The 22,692-nt window shown below is 41.3% G+C and overlaps 1 protein-coding gene across 1 annotated transcript in view; it reads left to right on the forward strand.

The window, feature by feature from the left end:
- The window catches only part of IQGAP2 (IQ motif containing GTPase activating protein 2), a 295,627-nt gene extending 275,904 nt beyond the window's left edge, over nt 1-19,723 (forward strand). The window contains exons 31-36 of the mRNA XM_065940796.1: nt 6,738-6,825; nt 8,943-9,155; nt 11,349-11,509; nt 13,089-13,226; nt 14,959-15,067; nt 18,778-19,723. Coding sequence (XP_065796868.1) covers nt 6,738-6,825; nt 8,943-9,155; nt 11,349-11,509; nt 13,089-13,226; nt 14,959-15,067; nt 18,778-18,891 — 823 coding nt within the window. The 3' untranslated portion in view covers nt 18,892-19,723. The remainder of the gene's footprint in view (nt 1-6,737; nt 6,826-8,942; nt 9,156-11,348; nt 11,510-13,088; nt 13,227-14,958; nt 15,068-18,777) is intronic.
- The last annotated feature ends 2,969 nt before the right edge of the window (nt 19,724-22,692 follow it).

The raw sequence follows: 22,692 nt of genomic DNA on the forward strand, positions 1-22,692 counted from the left end.
GGAAGGCCTGGTGCATTCTTCAGCTGCCTCAGCCCCTGTGTGGGTCCCCCTCACCCAGCTCCCCCACGGTGTGATGGACACAAATACTGTCTGCCTCTTTAGTCACCACACAGAGTGGAGCCAGCCAATGGTTTCATGTATTTACTTTTGCATTTTGTGGCAAAATACAACATAAAAGTTACCATCCTAACGTTTTTTTAAATTAATTTTTATTGGAGTGAGGTTGCTTTACCCGTTCTAACTTTTCTTTCCAAAGTATTTGTTTTCTGTTTATGTGGCTGTTGCAGCGCGTGGCATCCTCTGTCTTCATGGTAGCATGCGAGATCTTTAGTTGCAGTATGTGGGATCTAGCTCGCTGACCAGGGATGAACCCATGCCCCGTGCATCAGGAGCGTGGAGTCTTAGCCACTGGACCACCAGGGAAGTCCCCCATTCTAACCTTTTAAATGTACAACTTGATGGCACTTAATACATCCAGAATGTTGTGCAAGCTTCCAAAATATTCTGGAATTCCAGAATATCTAGTTCCAGAATATTGCCATTACCCCTAAAGTAACCCTCTACTTTAAATAGTCATCTCTGGGGCACCTTTTCAGACTCTGCTCCCCAGTCCTGGAAATCACTAATCTGCTTTCTGTTTCCACGAACCTGCCTACTCTGGTATAATTGGAATTATATAATATGTGGCCTTTTGTGTCTGGCTTCCTTTATTGAGCGTGGTTTTGGCTGAATAAGATTCCATTGTATGGATATACCATAGTATCATGGACATTCGGGTTGTTACATTTTGGTTATAGTGCATAGTACTACCATAAACATTTATATACAACTTTGTATTCGAACACTTACTTTCAGTTCTTTGGGGTGTATACTTAGCAGTGGAGTTGCTAGGTCATATAGTATTTCTGTTTTGAGGAACTGCCAGACTTTTTTCCCCACCAACAAGGTATGAGGGTTTCAGTTTTTCCCATAATTCACCAAAATTTATTTTCTGTTTTGTTTTGTTGTTATAGCCATCCCAGTGGGCATGAAGTAGTATCTCATTGTGGTTTTGACTTGCATTTCCCTGATGATTAGTAATGTTTAGCATCTTTCCATGTGCTTATCAGTCATTTCTATGTCTTCTTTGTAGAAATGTCTGTTAAAGTCTTTGCCCATTTTTAAGCTGGATTTTTACCGTTTTGTTGCAGAGTTGTGCGAGTTCTTAAATGTTCTGGATACTAAATCCTTATCATACATATGATTTGAAAACATTTTCTCCCCTTTTGGGAGCTGTCTTTTTTATCCTCTTGGTATGATCCTTTTCTGTAGAAAAAGTTGTTTAACTTAATGAAGGGCAGCTTATCTATTTTTTGTTGTTTATTGTGCTTTTGGTGTCATATATGAGAATTCATTGCCCAATCCAAGATCATGAGAGTTTCCTTCTATGTTTTTTTCTAAGTGTTCCATAGTTTCAGCTTTTACAACTGTGATCCCTTTTGAATGAATTTTTGTATATGGTGGAATGTTAGGGTCCCAAATATTCTTTTGCACGTGGATATCCAGTTTTCCACCATTATTCCTTAAAGAGACTAGTCTTTCTCCATTAAATGGTCTAGACCCTTGTCAAAAGCCAATCCACCATGCGTGTATGGTTTTTCAAGACTAAATTCTATTCCATTGGTCCATATGTCTGTCCTTAAGCTAGTACCACACCACGTTTATCACAGTAGCTTTGTAGTAAGTTTTGAAATTGGGAAGTATGACTCCTCCAACTTGTTCTTTCTCAAGATTCTTTTGGCTGCCTGGGATTCCTTGGAACTGTCAGATCAACTTTTCCATTTATATAAAAAAGGCTATTGGGCCAATGTTTTAATAGATTCAATAATTTACTGCATTCACTGGCCTCTGGGGTCTTGAAAGCCTTCCTCTGGGCATACTTTGAGATCCTACTCTTGGTGAAGCCCTTCAGTAAACAGCCAGTGCTCACTGTGGATGACAACTTGAAGACTGACTGGGTAGCCTTCTTCAGAAGTGGAATTTGGGTGTTGCCCAAGACAGTCAGTAGAGTTCACTCCATGGTGTGAAGCAAGCCTTACTTCCAAATACGTTATGCCTTAAGTATATATTTCAAAATCTTGTTACTAACAGATAATTATGAAAGGTGTCATTGATAGGGGGCTTGGAGACTGTCTAATCTGAGTGTTTATCTTTGAGGTGAGGAAATTAAATTCTAAAATACTGGGAAGCAAGTAGCTAGTCGCTGACATGCTTTATATCACAGGCCATTGATATTCCGTTAATGTACACTTTGAAATAGGCTTCCCTGGTTGCTCAGCTTGTAAAGAATCCACCTGCAGTGTCAGTCTGGGATGTTGCCATTTTGAAAATATTACCAAGCATGTTCTCAGTCGCTCAGTTTTGTGCAACTCTTTGCAACCCCATGGACTGTAGCCCACCAGGCTCCTCTGTCCATGAGATTTTCTGGGCAAGAATATTGAAGTGAGTTGCCGCTTCCTCCTCCAGGGGATCATCCTGACCCAGGGATGGAACCCGAGTCTCTTGAGTCTCCTGAGCTGGCAGGCAGATTCTTCACCACTGCACCACCTGGAAAGCCCTCCCTAGAGACAAAAAAGCCTGGTTGAGGAGTCCCAGGAAGACCTGGGGTTACAGCCCCAGTCTCACACACTAGCAGCTGGACTCTGATCACATCACCTAAGCATTTGTTCCCTTTATCCATTAAATGGAGAGGAGGGGAGATGGGGACGCGGGGCTCTGATGAGTGAATGAGGTCACACACCGACCTTGTAAATTATAAAGAACTGTACACTTGTAAATCCCTCTTATTATAACTTTTGATTTAACTTAAAGTATGTGATCCTTTTGGCCTTGGTTAAGCTTGTGTTTCTATGGAAGTACATGTGTATAAGTAGAAAGCATTATTTGTGGCTTTTACTCATACTTAACTGCCTGAGTGCTTGTTATCTCTTGAGAATTATTTTCCTATCACATATTCAGTTTCGGCATCTGTCATCCCATTGAAAGATTTCCTTGGTTTTGGTCTAAACTGGCATGAGCAGTTAAGTGGCTAAGGGGATATTTGAGGTCTGGTGATAAAAATGTGTAATCACGTGATTAGAATTTTTAAAAATTGTAAATACTTTTTAGCTTCCATCAACACCAATTCCTTTTCAACCCTGGGCACATTGTAAGGCAGGTGGCAGACGGGGAGGCTCGGCAATGGTCCTGGCCAGGGTGTAATAAGACACACCCTTTGAATGCAATGGCCAAACCTAAGGGACCACACCAGTTTACAAGCACCATGCACTCTCATTTATTGATGGTGGGATTTGAGCAGAGCTCTGACAAATAAACTCCCTGGTATATTTCATTTCTTCTTAACTTTACTCATCCAGGGAAGATGGTAGAGTCCTTGGTTTGATCGGCTTGTCTTACCTATTGTTTGAACATCTGTGGTGCCAAAACATTAACCAGTAGATTCATGCTGGTCAGACCATGTCTAGCATATTGTGTTTGCATCAAGGTGGTGGCGGGGGAACATGGTATAAATTCATTGGCTAACTGAAATGCAAGCAGGACTAGGAACTCTCTGTCTCCTATTGTGAAGAGGTTTACGGAACTGAGGGGTTTCGCTTGGGAAAAAGAGAAAGGGTAGAAGAGGGGATGAAGACAGTTCTGGCGGCCTCTGCAAGTTGATGAGGGGCTGATGAGGAGGAAAGGGAATTCAGCTTGCTTCCTGCAACTCTAGAAAATAGAATGCGAGCTTCCATAACAATGGAGCTCATTGGTAAAACCAGGGATGGGTTGCCCAAAGCTCCCCCTCAGCGCTGACATCCTGTGACTCACTGGGCCCAGTGAGTGGACCTCACTGGAAGGCAGGCCTGTCTGAGTGGGCTTCGTGTTCTGGAATGGGCTGCTCCAGAGCTGAGCGTGTCGCAGAGGTGTAATGTGGGCCACGCGGGTACTTTTAAATTTTTTGGAAGCCATATTTTTTAAAGGAGCAGGTGAAGTTAATTCTAATATGTTAATATACCCCAGTATATCCAAAATATTGTTATTTCAATATAGAATCAGTATAAAAAATTATTAGTGGTATATGACACATTCCTTTTTTCGTAATGAGCCTTCCAAATATGGACATGAGTTTTAGCAAATTGAGGGAGATAGTGGAGGTAAGGGAAGCCTGGTGTGCCGCCGTCCATGGCGTCACAAAGAGTCGGACACGCCCGAGCGAGTGAACGACGGCAACGTGACACACCCCGTTGTTCATTCTGAGCCTTCCAAACCCACACGTCCAGAGTGTGTTTTGCACTTACCGCATATCTGCGTTTGGACCAGCCATCTCTCGAGGGCCCACTGGCCACCGATGACCAGGGGCTGGCATCGTGGGCAGCACGTGACCACACGAATGCTGACTGCACGTCTGACGCTAAAGAGGGGATTTACATGCATCTTTCTTTCAGTTCTGAGAGACTTCCATTATGTAAATAGGAAGGAAAAAAAAAAGAAGAAACACCTCCAAGACTTTATAGTTTGCACAAGTCCACACACTTAGTCAGCAACTCCCTGGTTCGCCCTGAGATCTGTCTGACTCCATTGTCTTTAACCATTAGGCTTACTGCAGGGCAAGGTAGTGATTTCCCTGTCATGAAACTGGACAGTTATTTACATGGAAGAAGTCTGGTGTGAAACTTTGGGAGGAGATTCCAGCGGAAGCCTGACCTAAAGTAGAATTTCAAGAGAAAGGCTGTGTGGACAGTTTGTCCTCCAGGCACTCCCAAGCAGATGAACATTCTCTGTCCCTGCGAGGGCACACTTGAGTGACCCTGGTCATGCTCATCCTCAGATAGCTTCTCTAAAGAGTTTCCTGGAATCATATATCATCAGTCATTCCTAGAACATTATTTCAAGTAAGTGCTAACACTTTTTAAAATCACCCAGAGCTTTTATTTCCAACCGGATGTTTCCATTTAAGATATTTATTTATAATGAGGATTGGAGGGGGGAGTCGAGTGGGCAGGGAGACAATAGATTCTTGGCTCCCAGGAGCAGGGCTGTCTCACACATGGCTGGAATGAGCTGTGTGTCCACCTCTGACTCTGGGGGAACATTTCTCTGTGCATTCCCAGACAGCTCGAAAATCCCCAGCGATGAAGGCTCATGGGCCAGAGGAAATGGTTGTGATCATTCTTCTCATACAGACCTGAAATAAATAAGAAAGGAGAAAAATAATGGTTACAGATGGCTTGTTGAACTTTATCCTATTTGCAAGAATAATATATCTGCAGTTCCCTTTGAGAGTTTCCTCTTGTCCTTTGGGAGCAGTCCCCCGCCCTGGGGGATTCAAAACATGAATGATGTTTTCTTTCCCTTTTCCTATTTTCATGCCGTATGACCATTTTCTGCTGTAGTTGAGGAAGAAATTCATCATCCAGTGATACCATATAATGCCTTGAGAGGAACTGAGGTTCAATGCAACAAGAATGAAACTTCAGATGTTGGTTAGGCCTGTTTGTAATTTAAGGCGACTTCTGTTTATGTTCCTTTTATTTTTTTTTTGAAGGGACACAGTGTCCAATAATGTTCCTGCTTATGTGAAAGGGAGCATACTTGACCATTTACCTTTTACATTAAAGTCTTAGCACATAGTTACGTAACCTGATCTTTAATTAGGAAAGGATGGCTGATTATCCTAAAGAACACGTATGAAAAAATACATCGTTTTGGCATTGACAGAGTGGTTTTCCAGCTCTTGTTACCGAGCAGTTCTCTTGTTCTCTCCCTCCTGGGGACAGGGACCTTCACCTATGGGTTAGTCCCACCACCAGACCCAAGGTTCCCAACCACCCCTCCTCCAGGCTGCTGTGTCGTCCGGCAGCCAGAGCCTTCATAGCCCATACGGGACTTGCACTCCCACTGGCCCTCACAGTGCTTCGTAACATGCTTAGAGCATCAGCAGTAACAGCTGGTCTGGCTCCCAGCAGCTTATTATGTTTTCAACAGGCTCAGAAGTTTAAATGTTATTAAAGTCAGGACATTAGATATCATTCCTGCTCCTTCCAGAGTGATGAGCCCAGTTGTTCCTCCTGGTCATCAGAAAGTACTCTCAGTCTGAAAAGAAGAAAAGGGGGACTTCCCTGATGGTCCAGGTGGTTGAGACTCCGAGCTTCCACTGCAGGGGCCACGGGTTCCATCCCTGGTTGGGGGATTAAGATCCCACAGGCTGCCACAGCGTAGCCAAAAAGCACAAATTAAATTAGAAAAGAAAAAGTAGTTATGACATGCTTGTGCCCAGGATACTGACATTGTAATCTGACGTGTCCAACTCTGAGTGAACATGTGGACTGTAGCCCGCCAGGCTCCTCTGTCCATGGGATTCCCAGGCAAAAATACTGTAGTGGGTTGCCATGCCCTCCTCCAGAGGATCTTCCCCTCCCAAGGATCAAACCTGAGTCTCTTAATGTCCCCTGCATTGTCAGACAGGTTCCTTACCACTAGCACCACCTGGGAAGCCCCTATAGTCTGACGACCTCAAGCATATAAAACCCAGACTTTGATTGTCAAGCATTCACAAGCTTTGGGGAGCCTTAAAGCAGACATCCTGAAGTTCTGCGAGACGGTTTCATTTTAAAGGATTCTCTTTGAAGCTTCATCTTTACACTGCCTCAGGGGAAACAGATTTTTGTGCCTCAAGACTGCTGTCTGAAAGCCTCTCTCTCCTTTCTCTATTTTGTAAGGACCAAAAAACTGATCATTGATGTGATCCGGAACCAACCAGGAAGCACGCTGACAGAAATCTTAGAGACTCCAGCAAGTGCAAAACAGGTAATCGGCCTTTAGAGTATAAATAAATAATAAGTGCCTGAGATATGTGTTGGTTTTAGGAACAAATCTTTGTGCCAGATGTTTGCTGTTAGCGCAGAGAAACTATCTGACACAGTTGGGAAGTAAAAATTTCAGTGAACTGACTTCAGTTACATAGAAAATCCATGGAATATCAACGGAAATGAAATAGGAAAATGCAGCACTGATTTTATGCTAAATAATCTTATCCTAGACTAGAAGATTAGTTCTGGGTCTTTCAAAGCCTCTGAATATTCATGGTAAATTTTGAACAGTGAGTGTAGGAAACAAAGGGGAAAAAATGGACTGCTTAAAAATGAAGATCCTCATTGCAGTGGATCGGCAGATAAGTCACTTAAGGAATTGTTCTGGTCAACAGGATATAGAAAAATACCTTTCATATTTTGTGTTTTTGCCGACTTGAAGAAATGAACAAGTGTCTTACTCATTAAAACTGTTTTTCAAATGCTTTGGAAGCCAACATCTTGAGTCCATTAGATTAGAGCACCATTATCCTGGTGTAAATAAAGTTTCATAACAATCTTGCATTAAACTTTTATCAGCATCCTTTAAAATGTATCATTATTTAGTTTGTTCTGAATTAATTTCAGTTTTATTGCTTTAGTTTCAATAATTGCCACTCCCTAAACAAACACTCTTCCCTTGTAGCTCAGTCGGTAAAGGGATCTGCCTGCACTGCAGGAGACCCAGGTTCAATACCTGGGTCGGGAAGATCCCCTGGAGAAGGAAATGGCAACCCACTCCAGTATCCTTGCCTGGAAAATCTCATGGACAGAGGAGCCTGGTGGGCTGCAGTCCATGGGGTCGTGAAGAGTCTGACATCACTGAGCGACTAACACAAACACTAACAAGATTATCTATTTAGTTACCTCTTTGTACTTTTGTACTTTCTTGAACTTTGGCTGGTTACACATGATTTTCCTGAATCATTCTTAATTTATTTTGTTGTGAAGAAGTGGTTGTGTCATGGTTTTTAATAAAAGTATATATAACCAAAGTGGGTAGAATATAGTACTGAGTATGAGAATTTTAACTCTTAATATTTTATTAAGAAGCTATTTCCCCCAAATGTAGCATAGTCACTAAGAGTGCAGACTTCCAAAATCAAATGTAGCTCTATATCTCCTAGCTGTGTAATGCTAGGCACCTAGAAATATTTCTATGCCTCAGTTTCCTCAGCTGTAAAATGGGAATAATGATAATAGTATCCAATTCATGAGTAACTCAGTTAAGACATGTTAAGTGGGTAGAAAAATATGTTATGTACTAAGTTTTCGACAACATTGGTTGCTACTGTTGTTGTTTACTACTGACCTGGCTTACTGTTACTGTGTCCTTAAGGTTGGTCTGTCTTTCCTGTGTGTAATAACATTTATAGTGTTAGACTCTGTCTACTGTGTCAATCAATTTTCTAGTACAGTGACATGTGAAGATCATTAGTCTCTCATATAGTTTTTTTAAACTATCCAAACTATTTTGATTCGTTCATTTACTCATCATTTATTTGGAAGCATATTTTGTGCTAGCATACTCTTAATTTCTTTGGTTCAAAGAAACCCAGCAGATTTTTCAGAGTTCATGGTTTGAGAATGATTGCGTTACCGGGACAAAGGTCTTTGACTGCCTTCACGGCTTATGAATGTCTGTAAATATGGCTCGTGTGTGAGCGTGTGACTGGGTTCTGGATGTCCAGGGTTCTCATGGCCACGTTTGAATGGAAAATCTAGTTTTAATTTTCTCAACTGGACTATCCTATCCAACACTGAAATCCTTCCATCCGGGGAATTATGAAATGCTGCTTATCCCGTGCAATACGTCTGTTACTAAGATAACTTGTACATTAACCATAAAATCTCAATTTTATGGGCCTGCCACCACTGCCCTGTTTTTCAGGAAAACAAAGTAATTCCTTCCCAAAGACCTGCCACAAAGCCCCTGAGGAACATACCGTGGTTCTGGCCTCCCGACCTTGCCTTGAGGACCTCTTTCATTTTGATATTGGTTTACCTGGTGCAGCTTCTGAACCTGTGAGGTCAGGACACCAGAGATAAATCAACATCTTGATGTTCCCTTTCCAGGAGACAGATCATGCCTCAGACATGGCGAACCGTGCGGCTTTGGATTCCAGGACTCCCGAAGACATGAAGCAGGGCCAGTCTATGGTTGAAGACGCACAGCTCCCCCTCGAGCAGAAGAAGAGGAAAATCCAGAGGAATCTTCGGACACTGGAACAGACTGGACACGTGTCATCCAAAAACAGATACCAAGACATTCTCAATATGATTGCCAAGGTTGTGGGGAAGAATATTCTTTCTGCTTTGCGTAGACGTGTGCTAATCATTGCTCACATGCTGGGACTCAGTAGGTGACATGAAGGATTCATAGTTATATACATATGGTTCCTGTCCTCCTCAATGTTACAGATTTTTTAAGGTTTCTAAGCAGTTGATGACTTTTAGTAGAGAATAACCACAACTCCCCCAGTTAAGGGGCTTCCCGGGTGGCCCAGTGGTAAAGAATCTGCCTGCCAATGCAGGACAGGCAGGAGATGCAGATTCACTCCCTGGGTCAGGAAGATCCCCTGGAGGGGGAAATGGCAACCCTCTCCAGGATTCTTGCTTTGAAACCCCTACGGACAGAGCAGCCTGGCAGGCTACCACCTGCAGAGTTGCAAAGAGTTGGACACAGCTGAGGATACTGAACTAAGCATTCAGGCATGACTGCCCCCAGTTGTCAGAAGAGCTGAAACATACCAGACATCAATGCCTAGGAAGCATAATAGATGAGTTTCATCTATTGCTCTAAACAATACCTACTAATTTTAAAAGTGACACTTTTAGGAGAGTTCTCTCTGGAGTAATAAGTCAAGTTGTCATAGGACAACTTGCCTGTAGGACCTGCCACTGAGATGGTACCTCTGTGTCCCTGAGAATTTGTCTGTAGTCAGTTTAGCCTGAATGCAGTTAAGACTAAAAAGTTAGTTTCTGTTTTCTCATCCCATATTTTTACAGTTGAGAAACTTCCTGAGAAAAGGATATCAAATTAGTGCAAGGAAGCATCACAGGAAAAGGCTAGATCTGTTTGCCAAGGATAAGGAAGTATATATTTTGGGTTAAAAAAATTTTTTTTCCATTTTTTTCTTTTGTCCAAACATGCAAACTAAAATGGATCTGGAGGTTAAAGACAGTTACATGATCAGGGGGAAAAAAAAAGAATTCTGGAAGGGAAGTGCACTCAGCTTTATTCTTTCATGGAAAGATATGGCCAGTACTGGCAATAGGCTTATTCCTCCCAGCCGGAGTGACTCAAGGGAAGCAGTGCCTTTTTCTGTAACTCTGGGTTGGAAAATACTTCTCTTAGGAAATGTACAGTAGAGAAATTGAGGCTTTTGTCTTAGAAAAAGAAAAAAACTATCATGAAGGCATCCCCTCAAAGACTCTACTTAATGAAGAATTTTTACTTAAAAGGAATGGTTTTTAATTTGTCCACAAAGGAAAAATAATAATAAACTGGCGCCATTTTCTTAAACATTTTCTTAATTTACCCATTAGAATTACAAAAAAGAAAAAAGAATTGTATGTTTGTAAGTTTAACTATACTGTGTCTCTTGCAAGCTGTAAGCAGCTTGATCAGCTTCATGTTCTAGGAACTCTATTTAAATCCAACTAATAGTTTATCCATGTTGAATTTGTTCAGTCTTGAGACCCCAGCTACTGTTTGTGCAAATGTTGGGAACGAGTTTTCAGATTAAAAATATATTTTTAAAAAATTTATTTCAAAAATGGGGACTTCGCTGGTGGTCTAGTGGTGAGGACTCTGAACTTTCAGTGCTGAGGACCTGGGTTCGCTCCCTGGTTGGGAAACTAAGATCCACAAGCCTGGCAGGACAGCTGAGAAAGAAAAGAAAAGATGAATGTAATGATGAAATATGATACTTTTCAGGATAAAGCAGTCTTCAAAGTATATATAATTCAAAACATTCTGAAGAAATTGTCTCCTGCTAAAGTCTTGCTTGTGCACTTTTTAAAACACTAGTTCTCCTTAGATTAATTGTATCCTTACTCTAAAATTGCTTCTTTGCTTTGCCATCAACCTTACATCTCAAGGTAAACTATGGACACTTGCAGTTCAAAGGAAAAAGGGAACATTTGGGTGCTGAGAGTTTAAAATGAAGTGACTAAAATAAACCGGTATTGTTGTCTAGTCACCAAGTCATCTCCGACTCTTTACAGCCCCATGGACTGTAGCCCACCAGACCCCTCTACCCGTTGGGTTGGTTGCCATTTCCTTCTCTAGGGGTGTGAACCTGAATCTCTTGCATTGGCAGGCAGATTCTTTACTATGGTGCCACCAGGGAAGCCCAAACTGTTGTCAGTCACAAAGAATGATTTTAGTGCCAGATATTCTTCTTGTCCCAAAGGGGCAATATTATAAAGCAAACTCCTGCTTAAATCTCATACCATGGCCTTTCCTTTTTACCTTAGGATATTCGAAATCAAAGAGTCCATCGTAAGCTTCGAAAAGCTGAATTGGAAAAACTTCAGCAGACGCTCAATGCACTCAACAAGAAGGCAGCATTTTTTGAAGAGCAAATTAATTATTATGACACTTACATAAAGACTTGCTTAGACAACTTAAAAAGAAAGTAAGTTGAAATCATATATTCTCCTTTAATGTCGCGATTTATATGAGGTATCAATTCATATACAGTCCTGGGCTGTTCAGGTTGGGTTTGGTAGCAAACTTTGATTTATTATATAACAGCAAACTAGAATCTCAATTTTATGATTTGCCATTGTGAGCTAAGAAGTCAGGAGTGAATTTAGAAACATGTTAATTCTCTATTAACATTGGCATTAAAGTTAGTTTTACCCTGTTGTGTTTCAATCAAGTAACTTTAAACACTTGGGGAAGCACTTTGATTATTCTTTCTTTTTTAGTCAAAGGTGTCTTAAACACTATTATTTTTTTAAATAAGTTACCCTTGGGGATATTTACAGTAAAGAGTATTTATATGCTTGATAATGTTTAAAGTCAGATACTTGCTATTGCACAGTGCAGCTTAGTGATTTTTAATTGCTTACTGGTTTTTAGAAGTCATATTGACACAAAAGACAAAATGTATCAGTTCTCTATTACCCATGAGCACACATATCATAGTTGTTTTTTTTCCCACAGTATAGCCAATTTTAATGAGTATTCTTTGGTCGTAATTATTCTTATCATTAGACTAAGGTCAATACTAATCAAATTTTAATTACCTATTTAAATATGTAATTCATTATTTTTATGTAATATTTGTAGTCAAATTGACATTAAAAAATGGTGCTGTACGGAAAAGTCAATTGCATTAATCATAGAAGATTTGATGGAGGAGTATAACAAAATTTAAACCTCATTTATCTGGACCCCACTAGTTCTGAATTTTAATTCGTTTGCAGCCTTTAAATTACATTTATGCTATTCCTGCGAGGAAGAAAGTTGGTCAAACTGATATATAGTAGAAATAAAGTTGTGAGAGATTTTCTTTACATATTTACTGCATCTACAGCAAAGCATTTTACAAGTTCTTCAGTCAAGTGAGATAGATTGGGATTTTCTCTTACATTATGTGATCTTGAACCAATCCAGTGTTCTCTGAAGTCTCAATTTTCTCATCTTTAAGTGGGATTTGGGAGTACCAGCCCCACACGTGTTGTAATGAGAGCTAAATGGAATACTGTGAAACAGAGGAGTTTATTTTGGAACACAATGGAAAGGTTGATTTTGTAAATATGAGGTAGTATTTGGAAAGCGCTTGGAACAGGGATGGCCATCTAGTGTTTGCTAAATAAACTAAATTTGTTAAACTAAACACTTGTAATGACACCTTCCCTTAGGAGCGTGTACACAGTTCATTTCACGGCTCCTCGGTTGCTTGCAAAGTGACTTAATAGATCCCTGTGGTCCAACACGCCTGAGACAAGAGAGCGCAAGTGTGACGAAGCATATTCGTCTGTAATCCAAACTTGAGTCACACTGAAAATAGCTTTTCCTTAACCAGTTCAGTAGGAGATTTCACTGTGCAGGGATGGTTGTCACTGACGATCACACAGTATGAAGTTGCCCAGGTTCCACACCTGGAGGCCAGGGGTGGACGCGGGCGTTCTCTCCTGGCCGTTGCTCTGCCAGGAACATCTGAGTTTGCCAGCTTCATGGCAGATGGTTTGTTCTTATGTTGCCAGAAATACTCGGAGATCAATTAAACTTGATGGAAAAGGAGAACCCCGAGGGATGAAGCGGGCGAAGCCGGTGCGGTACACGGCTGCAAAGCTGCAGGAGAAGGGTGTCCTCCTGGACATAGACGATCTGCAGGCAAACCAGTGAGTGGTACCCAGGATCTGCACAGAACACACGCCCCTCTCACCGTGCGCATCAGATCTGACTCACACCAATTCAGCTTCCTGTGGCCTTTGAAGAAAGCTTCGCTGGGTCTGTGAGGGCTTCCCCTTGATTTCAGATGACAGGAGAAAACACATGTATTGTAATCTCTGGGCTTCCCACCAGGCCTGGCACTGATCAAGAGGTTGAGTTTCCCATGGCTTAGCCAGCGTGTGGGGATTTGCCAGCCTCGCCTTTCGCTCCAGAACTACTGAGTCATAGCAGTGAGAATGAAAGGCTGCCTTTCCAAAGCACTTTCAAAAGTAGATTATTTGCTTTGTCTTTTTAAAAAAGTGGGATTTAAAAAATTGACATTTTACTCAGTGTGCTATTTTCTGCCTGCTTTCAAAGCAAATGGTTTACTATTTCTATCAATTTATATTTCCTTAGGCTTGAAGACAAGATAGAAACTGTTGCTGCCTAGCTCCGAAAAAAATAGATTAATTTTGTTAAAGGCAAATAGGGAGCTGGAGCAATGTGGCTTGGAATGACCCAGAGCCCTCGTTCATTCGGCAGTAATGATCTGAGTGCTCTGGGACACCTTGCAGTGTGCTAGGACCTGTAGGAACCCAGACTTAGAGCCAAACACCGCCCTCCCCAGCCTCAGAGGGTTTCAAGCCTAGGAGAGACCACAGAATTCAGCTTTTCTTTCTATCAGTTCCTTTTATAAAAGGCAAGGATATGTTTCCTGCCACATTGTCCAGCATCCCCCCTTCATAATTGGGAGAAGACGAGTAGCTAGGCATAAACAAATATGTTAAATCAAAAAAAAAAAAGTCTGACCTTTGGTCTTGCTCAGTGAGAATTATTTATTGTTGCAAAACAGGATCTTTCTGGGAATTCCCTGGTGGTCCAGTGGCTAAGACTCTGCACTCCCATTACAGGGGGCCTGGGTTCAATCCCTGGTCAGGGAACTGGATCCCACATGCCACAACTAAGACCGTATGCAGCCAAATAAATAAAAATAAATATTTTTTAAAAAAGAAAAAACACAGGCCCTTTCTAATTTGAAGGCCACGGAGGGTGCCTTGCCTGGGTCAGAGCCGCTCCAGCTGTGTGCTGTTACTGTGTATTAGAGGTGGAGGAGAAACTCTCCTCCCAGACCCCACACCAGGCACTCTGGGGTCGCTGTTTTAAAAGAGCTAGATTCTTAAGCTCCATCACTCTCTTTCCCTTTGTGGGAGGCCAGACTCACTGCATGCGCTCCTCCGTAGCTCCTGCTTCCTCCACGGCCTGGCTTCCCTTCCGTTTATCCCATCCGACCTTTAACTCAGACCAACTCAGAGAGAATGCTGCTTCTCCTTCGAAGTTGCCTTAAAAGTAATCGCCTAAACAGCTAACGTCCTGTCAGCCATACAAGTCAACTCTCGTAGTTCTGTGAATCTCATATGATTCCAACTGTGTCTTATGCTATTTAAGACCTAGGGTCATATTTTGCCCTTCTTTTGTAACAAAGCAGCTAGTTCAGTGCTCCACGGGCAACAGATCTCCACAGGAGATCAGACCTAGTTCCCGTGAGCCGTATCAGGAAAAGATGATGGGACACTTGGAGTAATTTACTTAGGGTTTTCCCAGCAGGCTGTTCACTGAGGAGGTTGACTGAGGATTCAGTTCGTTTCAGCTTTAAGCATATATTTGCAGTTCCACATGTGTGAATGGTCCTTTCTTCACTAGGTTTAAAAATGTTACATTTGATATCTCATCTACTGAAGACGTGGGTATCTTCGATGTCAGATCAAAATTCCTGGGTGTTGAAATGGAGAAAGTTCAGCTCAATATTCAGGTAAGCTGTAATTCCTGCAGATTTGGGGGGAGTTTTATAAGGGGGTCATTCTTGGCTTCCCTTGCTTGCATTCCTCATGACAAACAATGGCATTTAGCTGTAGACCAATACCACCATTAATTGCCCCTCTTTAAGTATTGATGATTTTTTAAAAGCTATGGTTCTTCAAATTATTGGAACTTAAACTGCTTTTAAATGGTAAACCATAGCATTGAGTTTTTCTAAGCCGTGTTTTCATTTTGAAACTTAGAGAAAAGAATAATATACACAACAGTATTCAGAGCTATTGATTAAAGGCTGGAAACTTTCTTTTTCTTAGGAAATTGCATTTCTAAGATAACATATACCCAGGATTGGAATTTTCTGGATCTCATTTCTCCTTTTCTTTCTTCTTCCTGGAATTATTTTTATATCAGTTTCTTAAACTTCTTTGTTAATTCTCTGGGATCACAAGCAAGAAAAACAGTGTGCCAAACAGATGGCTGTAAATGGAAAAGTGAGGTTTGCCGTCCAAATTATTGCTATTTTTCAAAATAAAAATCACATTTAAGCCAGATATACTTGAATAAAGAAACTGAGAAAATAGTTTGTGCCACCAAAAGAGAAACAAAGAAAGAGAAGTTGAGGGGGTTTGCAGCAAACATTTATCTACTCCAGCTTCTTAATGCTTAGCACAGGATCAGTTTATAGATGTGATTGAGTTTTCTTTTTTGTATGAGGTTTTAAATGGAAATAACCCCTATTTACTTGGGCCCCAAACTACTTGTAAAATGGTTCCCAGGTATTCTGCATGTGTCTACATGAATCATCATGATAAACCACTGGGAATGGTGTAAGTTCTAGGCTCACTGTCTGCCTGACCTGTGGCTGAGATCAAGGAAGTTACACCCCCACCCCTAACCCATGGGGTAAAATACCAGGGCCCTTCTTTTCTGTCTGGCATTCCTTGTAGGCTTAAAGAACAAAAGAAGGAAAAAAAAAAAAAGCTAAATGGTTTGATAAAGACATTGAGATAATGGCATAAATTGGAGAAAACTGAAGATATTATGTAATTTTGAAAACTATACTTAAATAAACAGTTTTCTAATGTATTTTAAATGTCACTAAATGTATCCATTTACAAATTTAACTGAAAGTCTTGACTCACTCCATGGAACACTTAGATAAATTGAGGAAGAGAAAACAATGCAGTGATGTACTTTGGTTAGTGATTCTTCTCTAAAGCAAAGATATATCGGATTGCCAAGAAGGAAATGACCCAAGGCCAATCAACATCTACTGAACAGATGAATCACCAAGTGACCAGGAGACACCTGTTTAGAGGGGCCTTGGGAATTCCACAGGACTTCCTTTTAACACGGGTGCAAACATCCAGCTTCACTTGCTCCTTTGTTAAAGTTCCATGGTAGGATTAGCTGTTCACACCCTTCACTTAGACATACAGTTGTCAAATGTTACTCCTGAGCTGTCTGCAGATGGCTGATATGCTCCAGATTTTTTCAGTCATTCATGTATATCGTCCGGACCAGTTAGTAATTTTCAGGGCTCAGTGCAAAATGAGAATGCAGAGCTCCTTCCTCAGAATTGGTGAGAATTTCAAGATGGTGACAGCAGAAGGCTAAGTGCAAGGCCCTTCGTCTGTTCAGGGGACTGTGTGCAGATCGAACGCCTGCAGAGCCAGCCCTGGATAAAGTGACTGTCAGACATAAACTCAGACGTCCTGTCACGTATGGCTTCTAGACGGTTCTAGTATGAAGTGAATTTTACAAAAGAGAAACATGATGGTCAGGTCTTCAGTGTGAGTCAAGGACTTTGTTTCTGAAAAGGACAAAGGAGATTCCTTCTAACTCTGTGTGTCTGGATTTTCTCCAACCCACTCTTTGCTCGGTTCATAAAGATTATATCCTGTAGTCATGTACATAACAGGAAGGCCTGACTTACACGAAGGCGTTCCGCTTATACAGACAGTGTTTATGGAGGACTGCAGCCTTGGCACTCTTCTTTTCCCAGATGAAGAACTGGGGTTCAGAGAGCATGCTCTGGAATGGGCCCCTGGAGTCCAAACCCTGCCGCGCTCTGCTCACCTGCCTGTCTCACGGGATTCCAGTTGGTCCTGACCGGACAGAGTGGCTTACAAAGGGTTTGCAGACTCCTTGATCTCATCTACCCAGGAACACACCTGTGGAGCTGGCAGTGTCCACCCCAGTTTACGCACAAGAAAACAGAACTTCAGCAAGGTTGTTGTTGCGATCATATCGCAAATAGTGGAGCTAAGACTAAAATCTGGTCTTCAACCACAAGTTGGATCAGAGTTCGTCTGTTCCCCACGTGGGGGGCCCAGCTAATTTCCCTCTGTACACGATTCCTTCTCAACTGAACCATGTTGGTTTCGTTCTTTTCCACGAGACTTTAACAGATGTTGCCTGTCCCAAAGCAAAAGTGAATTTCCACCCCTGTTTAATAGTCAAAAGCATTCTTGATGAAAGAACTTCACTCCCCTGTGGATTTTCCATCCCAGAAGTGTATCTGAATAATGGAGGGGTTTTAGTTGAGTGCAATTGGAGATAATTGAGAAAGTAGAGCAGGAAGCTGGCAGAGCCCACGTTCTCTCAAAGATGATTCCAACTTCTTCAGGTGGCCGTGCTCATTGTAGACACAAGTTATTATCATTAAGAAGCAAGAAGTTTGCAGAACTAGAAGCAGGAAAATGAGACCTGGATATGAGCCTAGGGCCATTCAGGAATGAGATCTTCTGTTTGGGAACGGCCCCTGTCCTGTGTTATAAAATGTTACTGCTTGGTCTCATGTGTGTGACTGGGGTGACCCAATTACTAATTTATAAATGAAGGACATTTTATTAATTTTTCTTTGTTTATACAGCAGTGATGAAACACAGAGTGTTTATCACACAGAGTGTTTATCACACAGAGTGATAAACGTACTTGAGAATGAGGAACAGAATACAGGAACAGAAGTAGTCTGTCTAGATCAGGAAGATTTGCTTTGTCCATTGGTCTCCAAATGTCAGTCTCACAATTTTCATCAACAAATAGATCATTTCTCCCCATTTCTACATATTTATTTATAAAGTATGCATGCACTTGACACTTTACTCAAAATTTATTTTATAAAATACACAGAAAATGTGAATGCTTAACGAATGAGGGGGGAAAAAGAGGAATTTCTAATATTCTTTTTGCTCCTCAGTGAATTGTCTCACCTCACTTTAGAAAACACTGGCTCTTCTACAGGATATACCTCATCTTGCTGTCACATCTGTGTCTTGAGTTTTTCAATTAAAATTAAACTTCTGATTATATATCTAATGTTAACGGTATTGGTTTTCTCATACAGTCCTTATCAATTCTGAAAATCTGTTTTCTTTCATTGAGATGGATGATTCTCAGACTATGGCACCCAGACCAACAGTATCATCACCCCTTGGGAACTTGTTAAAATGCCAGTTCTTGGGCCCTCCCCCAGGGCTCCAGAATCAGAGGTTCCTGGGGGTGGGGCCCAGCAGTCTGTTTCAACTGGCCTGTGTTTCATTAATAAAGCAGGTGACACCAATGCACACTGAAGTATAGGAATCTCCACCGAGGTCCTTAGGTCAATTGAATCTTATTTTTGTCAACAAATTCTTCTAGAATGTGTTTTAAATGTGGGAAACGTCAAGTTGAAGCTGTGATTGGTGTTCCTTGCAATTGCAGGATTTACTTCAGATGCAGTATGAAGGCGTAGCTGTGATGAAAATGTTTGATAAGGTTAAAGTGAATGTAAACCTTCTCATATACCTGCTGAACAAGAAATTCTACGGGAAGTGAAGTGCCTGCAGAAACCTCTCGGATTCTATATCACCTGGATTAGGAAATGTATCTGTTTAGTATTTTTGTTTCTAAACATGATTGAGATCACTGCTTATAAACGTGTGATTTTTTTTTCTAAGACCAAAACTGTTCCGAAGAATGTACCCATGTGCCTTTCTGATAATCTGACACTGCAGTAGAATGAGACACAAAATGAATTCCTGTAAACACTGCCACATCATACTCTGGTGTGGGTACTCTGATTTAAATCTTTGGACATTCTGGGATTTGTTTTAAAGTAGGGAGATAATAATTTTAGCTGACTAGGGACAAATGTGTAAACCTATTTTCCTATGAAAAAAATTTTAAATGTCCCATTTGAATAATGTACCTCTTCATAGATTTCTTTTTTTTTTTTTTTTTTTGATCTGTGGAGAAATGGAAACTGAATTATTTGTAATGAATTATTTAGACGAATAACTTGGTTCTAAGCCCTGCCTCCTGGGAGTTATCGATTTTAAAGAGAACTTTTGTGCAATTCAAAATGAGTTTTATAAGTAATTGAAAGTGACAGTACAATAACACTTTCTGTATAAAGGTATATATTTTATGTGATTTATTCCTACTCAGTGAAGTGCACTACTGCCTCATGGAAAAGACTCTTGGACCCAGAGCCTTTAAGCGACTAAGGAACACCGTGAACAGCGACCGTAAGCCCCCATCTCCACCGCTCACAATCTATTTGAGTATTTCCATTGTGCCTCTCAAGTTTTTGTGATGCAATAAGATCAGTATCTGGATGGTTTTTAAATGTATTCTTTGAAAAATTGTTTTATGTAAAATAAATGTTACTGAATTACATTAATTTGCCTTTTGTCTGAATAAATCCAGATCATTTAATGGGTAGGAGAAGCTTCTTGGTGGGGCTTTTGGGGGAAAGAAGTACCATTGACTCTCAGACAACATGAGGTTTGATCTGTGTGGGGCCATTTATATGTGAATTTTTTTCAATAGATAATTTAAATGAAACATGAATTTCTTTTGACATCTTTTTAGTTTTGATACCTAGTGTTAATAAGATGTATAACATCTACAGTGTTTTATAACATATAAGACAGTATTAATATAGGTACTGAGAAATTACTTATTTTATAACAGATGACAAACTTTCAGTATTGATACAGTGCAGTACTGTAAATGTCTTTTCCTTATGATTTTAATAACCTTTTCTCTAGCTACTTTAAGAATACAGTGTATAATACATATAACATAAACAATATGTGTTAATCAAGTGTTTATGTTATTGGTAAGGGGCTTCCCAGGAGATGCAATGGTAAAGAATCCATCTGCCAATGCAGGAGACCCAAGAGACACAGATTCAATCCCCGGGTCAGGAAGATCCCCTGGAGAAGGAAATGGCAACCGATTCCAGTATTCTTGCCTGGGAAATCCCATGAACAGAGGAGCCTGGGGGGCTACAGTCCATGGGGTCACAAAGAGTCAGACATGACTGAGCATTTACGCATGTTACTGGTAAGACTTTAGGTCAACAGTAGGCTATTAGCAGTTAAGTTATAGGGGGGTCAAAAGTTATACTCAGATTTTTGACTGTGTGGAGGGTGGATGAGTGAGGCTTTTTACCCCCACATTGGTTAAAGGGTCAACTGTAATACACTTACACCTGTACTATGCAGGATACAGTTTACAGGGAGAAAAAAATAGTTTTCCCTCTACCCTTCAGGGTCTTGGCTGAGGACCGCCCCCCCATAATAAAAGATTAACAGGAGAAAAAGAGTTTAGTAACTCCTATACCTCCTACATGCATGTGAGACACACAGGAAAAACTGAATAACTCCCCCAAACCCAAGCCACCCCCTTAAATCTCCAGCTAAAGACGAAAGATAATGGGGGGAGGAAGCAGTTATGGGAGGTTATTGGGCAAATCACTGTAAATGAAGGTATAGTTATACAGATTTAAGTCTCTGCCTCCCTCATTGATTAGAGTTTCTAGAGATTTAGTCATCATTCTCATCTTGGTACAGAGAAGGAAATACCCTGAACAGATGGAGATTTCCCTTATAAACTTAAATGTCTTTCACAAAAAGGTAACTGCTGGGTTTCCAGAGCTTCTCCTATATCTGCTGTTTTTCAGAACTAGCCAGCTTGAAGTACTCCTTCTACCAAAGATACATATTCTGCTCCCTTTCAAGAGTGGCTGCTGCGACCGAAAGATCCAAACCCCGTGAATGAGACAAGGTGGAAGTCTGTTTTCTCAGTGGTGAGCGAGCAGTCCTCTAGTTACAGGGGCACAGGCTGCACTGGGCTCTGTCTTTGTCACTGATTCAGGGGAAGACGTCCAGGGCACGTCCTTTTGTTCCAAGTTCCATGTGTTGTTTCTGCTTACTTCGCATTGGCCAAGACTTAGACACGTGGCCACAACCAGCTTCAGGAGAGGCTGGGAAGTAAGGTCTGTAACTGTAACTAGCAGCCACGTGCCCAGTGAAAACCCGGGGTTCTCGTTGTAAAGAAGTGGAGGGGTGATACCTAGGGACGAACCAGCTGTCTCTACCACAACAGCAATCCAGACTCTCAGGCTACCCCGACCAGTGTACCCCGACACCTCGTATTCTGTTCATTCATTCAGCAGGCTTTACATCCCATGGGGATTACCAAATACTGAGAAACTGGGTTAGCCCATGCTCATTTGGCATAAGCTTCCCAGATGGCACCAGTGGGAAAGAATCCACCGCCAGTGCAAGAGATACAGGAGACAGTTTCAATCCCTGGATGGGAAGATCCCCTGGAGAAGGAAATGGCGACCCACTCCAGCATTCTTGCCTGGAAAATTCCACGGACAGAGGAGCCTGGCAGGCTACAGTCCATGGAGTCACAAAGAGTCAGACATGACTGAGCGCACATGCACACATTTGGCACAAACGAACTTGAAGGTAAGACAGAATTTGGAAAATTCAAATTAAAAAAAGTAGAATCTGCTACTTTAACAATGGTTTCAGGTTATACTGATTTTTGACAGAGGTAAATACCTTGAAACAATGTTGTCTCAACAGTTTGTAGATGTGGGTTTTTTAATGCATTACCTTAACTACAGACCTCTATCAAAGGATTCATTAAACATACAGTTAGCTTCACCTTGAGACTAAAGCCCATCTCCTCCAACTAGCATTAGGTGAGGAACAGGAACCTGTAGGTAGTAGGTGGTAAGTTAAACTTCCTTCTTCATCCTCTAGGAAAGACTTTAAGTGGAAATGTACAACAGGAGCCAAAATTAGGGGAAGATGTTTAGAGAGAAAAGCCAACCTTTAGCAGTGTCTCAAAAAGGGGCTTGTCTTTATTTCAACCCTGAGTGACATGCTTGAGTATTATTTGTAAGGATGAAGATCTTTGTATCATGGCAACACCCTCAAGGAAAGCTATGAATGTTTCCTCTTGGCCCACAAGATGAGGTTATTGTTGAAGATGTTACCAATTGCTACTGGCTTGAGATCTTGAAGGGACATGAATGAATGAGTGACCCCGAGAAGGAGTCAGGTATGGAAGACAAGGAGCCAGTGGAGGCATGGGTGCAAAGACTGTTGGAGCCAAGGCCTGCACCTTTCTCAGGAGGACTGAACCACCCCCGCGTCAGGGCAGTTGTTCCTTACAACCCTGAGCCACTAGGACTCTTGGGCAGTGTAGGGGAGAGGAAATAATTTTCCCTATACCCTTTGAGTTCTGAGACTCCCTGTGATAAATGATTAACAAGAGAAAAACAAACCGTTGATTAACATATATCCCTCATACATGGGAGATATTCAGGAA

This window comes from Muntiacus reevesi, chromosome 7 (assembly GCF_963930625.1).
Source record: "Muntiacus reevesi chromosome 7, mMunRee1.1, whole genome shotgun sequence".
NCBI classification, from domain to species: domain Eukaryota; kingdom Metazoa; phylum Chordata; class Mammalia; order Artiodactyla; family Cervidae; genus Muntiacus; species Muntiacus reevesi.